This window comes from Suricata suricatta, chromosome 10, assembly GCF_006229205.1.
Source record: "Suricata suricatta isolate VVHF042 chromosome 10, meerkat_22Aug2017_6uvM2_HiC, whole genome shotgun sequence".
Classification (NCBI taxonomy): domain Eukaryota; kingdom Metazoa; phylum Chordata; class Mammalia; order Carnivora; family Herpestidae; genus Suricata; species Suricata suricatta.
Genome location: NC_043709.1, coordinates 123489042 through 123501151, shown reverse-complemented (window position 1 = coordinate 123501151; position 12110 = coordinate 123489042). Strand labels below are relative to the sequence as shown.

The following is a 12110-nucleotide window of genomic DNA, read 5'->3' as shown; positions in this document are numbered from 1 at the left end:
ATTGAGCATCTGATTCTTGGTTTTATGATCTCTTGGTTTCATGAGTTCAAGCCCCATGTTGGGCTCTATGCTAATAGTGTGGAACCTGCTTGGGATTCTGTCTCCCTCTTTCTCTGCCCCTCCTCCACCTGTGCTGTCTCTCTCTCAAAATACATAAACTTAAAAAAAAACTTTAAATTCAAGTTAGGAAAATGTTGGGTTTGGAATACTTGAGCCTGTTGGTTGAGCTGGAACCACAAAGCTCAAAAAAGAACCCAGCCCATTTATTCATGATTCTGCTATAGATAATAAAAGAATTACAAATGTCTTTTCTTTCAAATAAACATCACCTCCCCAAAGTGTAAAAATAAATTCTATCTGGGGTCCCTGGGTGGCTCAGTCAGTTAGGCATCAACTTCAGCCCAGGTCATAATCTCAGGTCATGATCTCACGGCTTTTTAGTTTGAGCCCCGCATCAGGCTCTCTGCTCTCAGCACAGAGCCTGCTTCAGATCCTCTGTCCTCCTCGCTCTGTCTCTTCCTGCTCTCTCTCTCTCAAAAATAAATAAACATTACATTGTTTTAAATAATAAATTCTTAGTGAAATATTAATGTTTAGTATAAGTATGAAAATTCTAAAGCTCTGCCAACATTCAAAAATGGTTCTTCCCCTTAGTTTTTTCCCCCATATATTATTTTATTCTATAAAGACTAGCTCTCAAATTTTCAAGACTCATAACATCCAACTGCTAATACACACATATATACATGTACATGTATATCTTTTGGCATTTTGCATATATATAAACATCTTTAGAATTTCATGCTAAATTTCCAGCTCTACTCCAGAGTTTAAAAATGTTTTTTGATAAGGGTGCCTGGGTGGCTCAGTCGGTTGAGAGTCTGACTTCAGCTCAGGTCATGATCTCATGATTCGTGGGTTTGAGCCCCGTGTCAGGCTCTGTGTTGATAGTGCAGAGCCTGATTCAGATTCTCTCTCTCTCTCTAAAAAATAAACATTAAAAATTTTTTTAAAAAATAATTTCAATCTTAGAGAAAAGTTGGTAAGAGAAATTCGAAAACACTTTTCTCCTAAACCATTTAAAGAGTAAGTAGGCCACAGGATGTCCCTCCACCCCCAAATAGTTTAGTGATTGCTACAAACAAGGACATTCCCCTGCATACCCACTATACAGCTAATAGAATCAGGAAATTAACACTGACACATTTCTACCATCTAATCTACAGATCCTACTGAAGATTCATCAATTGTCCCTAATATGTCCATGCTTAAAACAAAGGAATCCAGCCCAGGACCATGTGTTGCATTTAGTTGTCATGTCCCTTGAGTCTCCTTCAATCTGGAGTTCTTTAATCTGTGCTTGAATTTTATGACCTTGACACTTTTTAACACGTCAGGCCAGTTATTTTGTAGAATGTTCCTGAATTTGGATTCTCCTCACAATTATAGTTTTGGCAGGAACATCATGGAGGTGATACTGAGGTCTTCCCGTCACATCCTACCAGATGGTATGTGATTTTCACTTGTTCCATTACTAGGTGTACTCACTTCGATCAGCTGATTACGTTTAGTCCTGTAAAGTGTCTCTTTTTCTTTTGTAATTCTTTTATGAACTCTTTTGAGACTATGTAAATATCCTATTTCTAATCAAAACTTAACACACTAGTTTAGGATCCATTCACATTTTGGTAGGAATTATTACTATGATGATTGCCAAATGATAATTTGAAAAATTTCATTCTCTCTTCTATTTTTATTAGTTGGCATTTTTCAGCGGGAAAAGCTTCTGCTTCTTTCCTTCATTTATTTATATATCTAAGTACGCAAGTATGGATTGATGGATTTCTATTTTATTCAATGAGTTACCATCGTTACCATCATTATTATTATCATTATTTTGATGCTAAAATTTTCCTGGATTTGCTCAGTGAGAATTCTTTCAATTTGACTTCTGTGTCCTCTTGACATGTTACCATTATTCTTTTAACATTTCCTTCCTTTTGGGCACATTAAGGTCCATGTTCATCTGGTATAGCCTTTAAAATCGGGTTTTCTCTAAGAATCTTGGCTTCCTATTAGTTGAGAATTGCATTTAGAAACCAAGAGCTAAGTGCTTGAAGGGCTTGTTTTTGGTACATCAATGTTTGCAAGCCCTCTTAGTAGAAACAGCTAAGTAACCTGTAAGTACACACACATACACGTGTCACATGCACATTCCATTATATTTATTTTTTTATATTTGTCTATATATATTGAAAACCATGCATTCACACTGATAACTCCAATTCCAATCTAACACCATGGGGTTCAGTTTTCTGCCTTTCCATACTTGTAATTCTTCTCTCTAATAGTAACAACCCTGGCTCCCCATGTACACATTATATTTCCTGATGGAATTAACCCCCCTTTAAGGAATAGTCTCTTGTCTCCATCTTGACCCCTACACAGATGTCTTTCTAATCTAGTTTGGGCTCTGATAACCTGAAGTAGGGTTACCATCATCTCCCTAGACAGATGTTCTCCTTGTCTGCCCTCTCCCCGCACCAGGACTCAACACTCCATGCTGAGCTCCATTACCACCACCCTCCTAGCAGGGATGCCTTTCTCACCACCCTCAGGCTCAAACCTCATCTTGAGCAGTACCCCGCTACCTTGTGCCTGCTCAGTCCCCGCTAACGGCTTTTATTCTGAAGTATTTGGGAAGAAAGGAAGGAATAAGAGGAACTTCACAGTTTTTAAGTTCAGGTATAACTGCCTCACTTGATGCTAAAAGTGGGTTATTAATAAATAAATCACAACGTCTCTTTGACCTACATTACTCATTGGGGATTTGATCTAAAATTGGGCATGTGGGTAATAAGAAATTGAAAGCCATAAAATATTCTGTCATGAGAACAATGTCTAAATAAATCACAAGAAGTACATTCTGTACTTTTGTATTGAAATGTTAACTATCCTATTAGAAATGAAGCTCCCCAGAGAGAAATCCTTAGAAATGAGAACTGAGAATTGCCCTTTAGTCTCTCCTGCATTTTCTAGTCCACATTAGACTGCTTTTTCAGACATTAGTTGATTTGCCTAAAGGAGTTTCCCTCCTGGGAGACCATATTATTTATTGATTGATTATATAACAAGGACAGCTAATGTATTTCATTAATAATGTCTACAAGCTCTCTGGTCTTTTTATTTTCTGAGATGTCCAGGGAATTTTTGTAAAGCCATATCCATTTAACCAAAAAAAACACACAAAAGGTTTTCTTAAAAACTGTATTCATAACTAGCATTAACAAACTGAATCTTACTTTTAGCATAATTAAGTAGCTTTATATTTAAAGTAATACTGAATTTATTCTACAAAAGGCTACATTTTTGGAAACAGAAAGAAGATATTTTAGGAACTCATATTTCTAGTATTTGGCAACTATTTTTTAAAGTATTTATTTACTACTTATCAAATACCTACTATGTATACAACACTGAACTAGGGGCTAAGTGAGAATACTATTTCATGATGATGGTAATAGGTCAATTTTTTAAAATTATAAAGTGTCTACAATTATACTAAGTAGGTTGTCTGTATCATGCTGTTTATTCCTCCAGCAATCAACCATGTGAGGTAGAGACTGTTCTTTTTCATACTTGTAGGTGAGAATTTTGATGTCCTTGGAGATTGTAACTGACTTTCTCCAGGTCATACAATTGTATGGAAACTCCTGCCTCTCATCATTCATTTGAGACTATTTACTGAGCATGTTCACGGGGCCAGCACCATGCTTGGCTCTAGGGACAAAGCGCTAGACCAAAGAGATACCATGTCATCATGAAGCTTACAGCTTAGTAGGGAAGGTAGTCAAATTAAATATATGACTACAATCAAGTGTGACAACTGGTTGGCTAAACAAAGTACGGGATGGTGGGGAGGTACTCAGCCAGGCAAACAGAAGTTAGGTAGATGCAGGGGTGAAGAGAGGTTTCTATGCAAGGGAAGCATCACGTATGTCACTGGTCACAACATTTAATCAGACATATACTAAGATACAATTTTTTTGCCCCTATTATGGCCTCTCCCGGTGCTCCTACCTATGGGCTGCAAGGGCAGTAAAGCTTAGTCAGATCTAATAAATCCATAAAGTCTTTTTAGATAGAGCTCAGTTTCTCTTGGATAAAAGTGCCTGTTCCATCTCTCAGATGGCACCCCTCCTCCTTCCTCCCTCCTGAAGATGGTACCATGTGTACAGGATGAGGGATGGCTTAGAAGACCTTGTGGCAGGGAGAAGGCGGGGGTCTTGGGTATGGTGGGTCTGCCAGGCTGCTGGGTACCCTACTGGTCTTCCGTGTGGGCACTGGTATCAGGTGAGCTCGTGGTCCACTCTCCTCACACAGGCCAGGCTTCCTGGGGTTCCTCTGAGCAGACTAGGGCTCAGCTTGGCTTTGGCTGGAGCTGCAAACACTCTGAGATCCGGTTGTGACTCCTAGTCAGACCTGGCTCAGATGATCCGCTCTGTGCCTCACTACCCAGACTGAGCAACCCCTCTAGAACTCTCCAAACAGACTCTCAGTGACTTGGGTTTCTGGAAACTAAGGGAAGAGTTTGGGAAGCTCATTTTGAGCACTTCCTCTACTTAATCACTCTTCACCTCCATATGTAAACGACAAGGCCATGGCTGTCTGCAGCAGTGGCCTCTCTGTAAGCATGGATGACAGTGGTGGGGAGTGTACGGGTGAGGGCTTTTTTCTGCCTTCATTGTCATCTTCACTTCTTTAAAGATAATCTCACTCTCCTGGTCTCTTTCTCTGCTTTATCTTTCCACCATCACACTAGAATTGGAAAGGGTTTCCCTCTTCTTTCTTTTCTCTCCTGTGAAACCCTCTGGCATATCCTTGGAAATTTCCTCTCTATATGCTAAAGAGAAGATGAAACAATTTACATAGATCTTTCTCAAGAGATAGCCTGGGTCTTACTACAAATTCCTCTTTTTGAATGCTAAAAACTGAATATTACTCCAGTCATTTTTCTTGCATTCCTTCAGGAATGAATCTTAATCATCCCGCCAGATAGAGAGATGCCTCCAGCAGACCGGAGTGACGATCATGTTCTCGGACAGGCAAAAGAGAAAAACATGTTAAGATATTTCAGAGTACTCAATCGCATATGTAAGAGCCCTGACTGAGCAAGAGGGTGGCACATTTCAGAAACTGAAAGAAGCTGACCTGGATTGTAGGTAACAGCAGGAGAAGGTACCTCATGAACTACTTACTCTGTGCCAGCAAGAGGATCGTAAGACGAAGGCTCCCCCAAGGCTAGGGGAAGCCAGTAAACAAAATACCGAGCAAGATAGTGCCAGAATCAGCTATGCTTTCTGAAAGGGTCCCTCTGGCCGCAGTGTGGAGAAGAGACCGGAAGGGAGGGAGTGGGGAGGAAGGGAGGAAAGAAAGAAGAAAAGGAAGGAAGGAAGGGAGGGAGGAAGGGAGGAAGAAGGAAGACTGGATGCAAGGCATTCAGAAAAGTATAACCACAGGAGGTCAGGTCAGAGATGATGGCTAGGCCAAGCAAGAAGCAAGAAAGATGGAGTCTGGGGATACACGTAATAGAGAGAATTTTGTGACTAGTTGTAGATGTGAGAGGTGAAGACACAGAAGACTCAGGATGAGTCAGAGGTTTCTGACTTAAGCAACAAAACAGGACTAGTGACTTTGTCTGAGACAAGAAATCCTTGATATAAAGCTGATTTCTGGGGATGGATGAGGCAGTGTAGGTCCATTTGGACATTTTGAGGTCTGGCAGTCACCCAGGTACAGATTTTCAGAAGTCAATAATGAGCTTAATATATATTTTGTGATGTGAGAAATTAAAATGAAATGTATTCTAAAACACTTTACACCCAATTTCAGTCTTCCCTAAAAATCTGATCTAAACATTGATTGAGGACGTCAATTTTCAGCTTAATTTTGTAGGCTGTGGCTTGCCACATCTTATTCCTCTGCCTTTGATTATTCTGCTATGCAAGCCACCCTCAGGTTTTAATTCATATGAAAATTGACAAATCAGTTTAGGCAAACTGAATCCATGTCCTCTTACCTTGGAGAATAGATATATAAGCATTATCTTACATGCAAATAATAGCATTTTTGTATCCAACACCGGGAACACATTGAATAGGCACTGGCCCTCTTTTCTAATTATTGCTGAAAATAAAGTCCATAAGCCAATTAATCTAAAACCAAAGCCTATATTTCATCAGCTTCCCAACTTCTGATTATTTACAGAGATAGCATATAAAAGGCCATTTGATTAATTATATAGGTATATGATTTATGGTTTAAATCTAGACTTCTTTGGAGGGCATCCCAGGAAGTTTGCATTTCTCAAAGCTACTGGTTTACCAAGATTTTCTTTCATGGCCACAGAGAATGGTCCTTTCTGTGGAGCACTGAAAAGTGTTTTGTTGTTGTTTTCCACTTCAGGCACAGGTTGTTATCAGTATTGTAACCCAGCCAAATTGTTCAAACACATAGCTCTGAACTCAACCGGAAACACAGACTAGCTGCAGTCCAGTTGTTAGTCAGAAATTCACTGTCAAGCTCACTGCTGCTCAGTAGTTTTCAAAAGCCCAACTGAGAAAATAAAGGTCCATGCATGTTTGAAGGATATGAGATTCATCCATTCCTCTCTAGATGCTCTGAAACTCATTCCTGCGGTATGCCAGATCCCTAAAGAACGGCACACTTGGATATGAAAACAATTTCTGAAGTTAACCAACCACCTTCCCTAAGCTTCATTTTCCAAAATGAAGTGATATTCATTCATTCAACTATTACTCATTGAATGACTACACTCAAAGCATTAGGTCTACAAAATAGAATAAGACATATCCCACCTCTTAAAGACCATGTCTATCTATGTTTTTAAGTTAATTTATCTATGTATAAGGGTCAAATAGATAATGAAAATCCTACATTGTAAAGACAAACAGGGAGAAATATATAGGGTACAGAAGCACAAGGAGAGATACCATCCCTGGCCAGAGTGAGGGGAAGAGGAGGGAAGGCGACTGAAGGACTGAAATGTCTTAGAATAATGTCACCCACCTTCCCAGGAGCAGTGCACTCCTAGGGATCAAATGAGAGGAGGAGTGGAAGGGCACTGTCAAACTGGTAAATAACTCCCCAGACAAATGGGGGATATCAGCTCTGGTGCCTTAAGCTATGACACAGAAACCCATTTGGCTTAGTACATACAGAAATTTAGTATCTCACATGACAAAACATCCTTTGATAGAGCAGGCTCCAGAATCAGTTGATTTACTGGCTCAATTATATCATCAAGCACGCTGGTTCTTCCCATCTCTCAGCTCTGCCTTTCCCAGGGTGGCTTTCCACTTGGGATGGAGCACCTCAGGATAGAGCAAGGTGGCTGCAGCAGGCTCAGGCATGGCAATAAGACAAAGGAGGTCCCAAGGAAGAAAGACATCTTCTTTCAGTGTCCTCTTTTTTATGATGGAAACAATTTTCCAAGAGACCTTTGACCTTTCCTCCTCATTTCTCCTTTGCTCAGGCACATGCCCATTTGTAAAGCAACTAATAAGGGCTGTGGGACTACCACTTAGCCTTAGTGTCATCATTTGGAGTGCTATTTTATTTTATTTTTTCATGTTTAATTATTTATTTTAGAGAGTGAGAGAAAGGGAGCATAAGCACAAGTGAGGGAGGGGCAGAGAGAGAGAGGGAGAGAGAGAATCCCAAGCAGACTCCTTGCTGTCATCACGAAACCCACAGCCTGACTTGGGGCTTGATCCCATGAACCTTGAGATCATGACCTGACCCAAAATCAAGAGTGGGACACTCATCTGACTGAGCCACCCTTATGCCCCTGGAGGGCTATCTATTTTCAAGAGTCAACCACAGATACTGCTGCAGCGGTGTTATGGGCACAAGCTGACTTAAAAGAAGTCATTCTTTCTCTGGGAATTTTCACTGGCCAAATTTACAAAGAATCTCTGTACTTCTTACCTCAATGGGTTTTCTCCACTTTCAATGCCTAGAAAGTGAGGCTAATGGAAAATGATCAAATCATTTATCAAACGCAGGCATTTCAAACCAAGCTTACCAAAATCTACAAGTTTAACTCCACCTTCAGTGGTCAACAGAATGTTATTTCCTTTTACATCACGGTGGATAGTTTTGTTGTTATGCAAATGCTGAAGTCCCTAAAGGGTAAGAAGTATACGAGGACTTTAAAGAAAGCATCAAACAAATATAACATTTTTTGGATGGATGCATTTGTGCAAAATCAATAGGAAATATTTGTTAAAATTCATATTCAAACACTCTTAAAATGTTCCACATTGAATTAATGAAATCAAAGTATCTCATTTCCACTTTGGACTTTACAAAAATTCACAAACCAGAGCATGCCCTTTCTTAGCATGTACAATACTTTATCAAAAATGAGTTGATCTCAATAGAAGAAACATTCCATACATTTATTTTAAATAATAGCAAATACAAACTTATTAGTAAAAAAAAATACACAAAATCTACCTTCATCATAATCAGTCTCAGAAATATATTTAGGATATCGGAACTCTGGGTTCTGTGGACACACAAGGAAAGGTAGATTTCTAATAAAACAAAGAATTAGTTATGCTCAGGATTTCAGATTTTGCATATACTCTTCCATCAACAAATACTAATGTAGTTATATTTTCCTAAAAATAGGACCCATATTTTTTTTATTTAACTCATAATTAATGCACAAACAATTTAAATAGCCTTACCAACAGTGCTTCACGTAAAATATAGGCAATTATGGGCTCACTCATTCTTTTGCCCTTCTTCAGAAATCCCTTCACGAGATCAGTCACTGATCCTCCATTGCACAGCTATAAAGAAATATTCAAAGATATCAAAATGGATATGACATTTTAAGTACTTGTTATAAAAGGTTTTCTAAAAAGATTTTTAAAAATTGTTCAAAGGAGCCTGGGTGGCTCAGGCAGTTAAGCGTCCAACTCTTGATGTTGGCTCAGGTTAAGATCTTACAGTTCACGAACTGAAGCCCTGCATTGGGCTCTGTGCTGACAGTGGAGATCCTGCTTGAAATTCTCTCTCTCTCTCTCTCTCTCTCTCTCTGCCCCACATATGTGCTCTTTTTCTCTCTCTCTCTCAAAATACATAAACTTAAAAAAACAGAATAAAAATATTTTAAATAAAACTGTTCCAGTTTTTTTGCTTCAAATGACTACTCTCATCATTTTTATGGATTCATAAATGAAATTAATATGTAAAGAGCACTAATGTATAATGAATTTTTGGAACACATTTTTCATAGAAGTTACTTTTTAGAAGAGAATCTGGAGAAGCCTGGGCTTTTTTTTTTTTTTTTTTTAATGTTTACTCATTGTTGAGAGAGAGAGAGACAGAGTATGAGAGGGGGAGGGGCAGAGAGAGGGGAAGACACAGAATCTGAAGGAGGCTTCAGGCTCTGAGCTGTCAGCACAGAGACCAATGCAGGGCCTGACCCATGAACCTTGAGATCATGACCTGATCCAAAGTTGGACACTTAACTGAGTTTCCCAGGTGCCCCTTCTGGGCTTGATTTTTAAAGTCAAGGATAATAATAATTTTAGGAGCACCTAGGTGCCTCAGTGGGTTAAGCATCTGACTCTAGATTTTGGCTCTGGTCATGATCTCACAGTTTCATGAATCTGAGCACCATGTTGGGCTTGGTGCTGACGGTGCAGAGTCTGCTTGGGATTCTCTCTCTCTCTCCCTCCCTCGCTCTCTCTCTCTCAAAATAAATAAAAAAGCAAACCCTGTATGGGGTTTGCACTGTCAGATCGCAATTCTCCCTCTTTTTCTGTCCCTCGCCTCACCTTAAAATAAACAAAGAAACTTAAAAAAAAATGAATCATGATTCTACAAATTAGTCTCAAATTTTAGGATCTAGGTATTAAAAGTATTCCTGATTTCTGATAGTTTAATTAATAGTGCAGTAAGAGTCTATGACCTCAGTACAAGGTTAAATACCATTTTATACATATGCATCAATTTAAAAACATGCCCCCCTTTCTGACAAAATTTCAGAATGCACTGAAATAAGGACTACACATAACATTTCAGAAAACTGTTTTAAATACCATGTGTCCCAGGTTCTTTACCTTCCTCCCTCCCCACATTCCTCCCTTATCCCCAAAGGCAGCAGAATCTAAATGGAAAAAAAAAAGGGAAGACCATCTTAGGGGGACTTTTCACATGCAAGTTCTTCAAAGTTAGGAACATTAAATCCCACAGAAACCTTTCAAAGGAGCTGCAGATTTGCAGAAGACAGAATTACTGATATTAGCAGTGGAATGGGAGAGTTTTAAATGTCTAAAAATCACTGTGGGGAAACTATCTTTTCTAATTTCTCCAAAGCGTCACTTCCCTTTGGCTGCTTCTTCTGGGGTTGATTATTACATTAATGCAAGAACAAAAAGCTGGGAAGTTACAAGGGGGATAAAGAAACCCTAAACAGTGTGCGGGAAATAAAATACAAGATGGAGTACAGGAAGAACTAATGCAATCATGTAATTCATACTAGGCAGTTCAAATTTTACATTCTAGAGTCGATTTTTACTTGAAACAGTTGTTTTTCCCATCTAGGAAAGTTTAGAATACAGGATTCTTTATAATATGCACTTTGCTTTGTTTTTTACAGTATACAGAGATATAATTTACATACAATAAAATTTACCTAATTTACTGAAATTCTGAGTTTTGACAAGTGCATTAGTCATACAACCGCTACCACAATCAAGATACAGAACAAATCCAGGACACAAAAATCTTCCCTCCTGCTTCTTTGTAGTCAAACCCCTCCCTTGCCCCTGGAAATTCATCTGTTTTCTGTCCCCATGGTATCACCTTTGCAAGACCGTCATAGAAACTGAATCATAAGGTGTGTAGCCCACTGAGTCAGGTTACTTTGACTACGCCTAATGAATCTGAAATTCATCTCTGTTGTTGGAAGATTTCTTTTCTAATGCTTTAATGTTGTTCATTCCTTTTTTAATGCCGAGTATTCCATCAAAAAGATAAGCCACTGTTTGTTTATTCATTCAGTAACTGAAAGACATTTAAGGTGTTTCCAGCAATTACGAGCAAAACCACTGTAAGCAATGCATACAGGTTCATACGTGAATATGCTTTTCATTTCTGTTAGGTAAGTACCTAAGACAGAATTGTTGAGTCAGTCATGTGTTTAACCTTTTAAGCATCTGCCAAACTATTTCTCAAAGTAGCTATCCATTCTGCATCAGAATCATAAAATTCTGATTTTATGAGGTGTTTTAAAGCCATTTTAAATGGTAATGTTATCTCATTATAGTTTTAATTTGGATTTTCCTAATGACTAATGATGCTGACCAACTTTTCATGTGCTCATTTGCTATCTATTTTTTTATTGCTTATTTTCTTATTATTGGTTTTTGAGAGTTCTTTATATATTTTTGATACAAGTCCCTTATCAGGTGTTTTACAACATTTTCTCCAAGTCTGTGGCTTGTTCTTTTAAGAGTCTTGTGAAGAGAAGAAATTCTAAATCTATCATTCATAGAATATTATAGAATCTGCTTTTTGTGTTACATAAAGAGACCTTGCCTATTCCAAGGTCACAAAATTTTTCTCCTGTATTTTCTTTTTCTCTTTAATTTTCTTTACATTTTTTTTGAGAGACAAAGAGAGTCAGAGCACAAGTGTGTGTGTGTGGGGGGGGGGGGTGTCAGACAGAGAATGAGACACAGAATCCAAAGCAGGATCCAGGCTCTGAGCGGTCAGCACAGAGCCCGACCTGGGGCTTGAACCCATGAACCGTGAGATCATGACCTGAGCCGAAGTCAGATGCCTAACCAACTGAGCCACCCAGTTTCTGCTCTCCTGTATTTTCTGTAGGAAATTTTATACTTTAGGTTTTACATAGGTAGGTGTAGATTTTTATTTAATTTTTATATATGGTGTGACAGATGGATTGTATATGGATGACCAATTAGTACCTTTACATTTTTTCTGTTAGTCAAAAACATCCAAGAAACAAAAAATCTGATGCTGAATTGACCTTAAAATCTAGTTGC

The 12110-nt window shown here is 38.6% G+C and overlaps 1 protein-coding gene across 1 annotated transcript in view; it reads right to left on the bottom strand.

Annotated features, from left to right (window-relative positions):
- The window catches only part of MYO3A (myosin IIIA), a 214428-nt gene that overhangs the window by 181377 nt on the left and 20941 nt on the right, over positions 1-12110 (bottom strand). The window contains exons 3-4 of the mRNA XM_029955278.1: positions 8778-8882; positions 8108-8207 (exon numbers count right to left, since the gene is read on the bottom strand). Coding sequence (XP_029811138.1) covers positions 8108-8207; positions 8778-8882 — 205 coding nt within the window. The remainder of the gene's footprint in view (positions 1-8107; positions 8208-8777; positions 8883-12110) is intronic.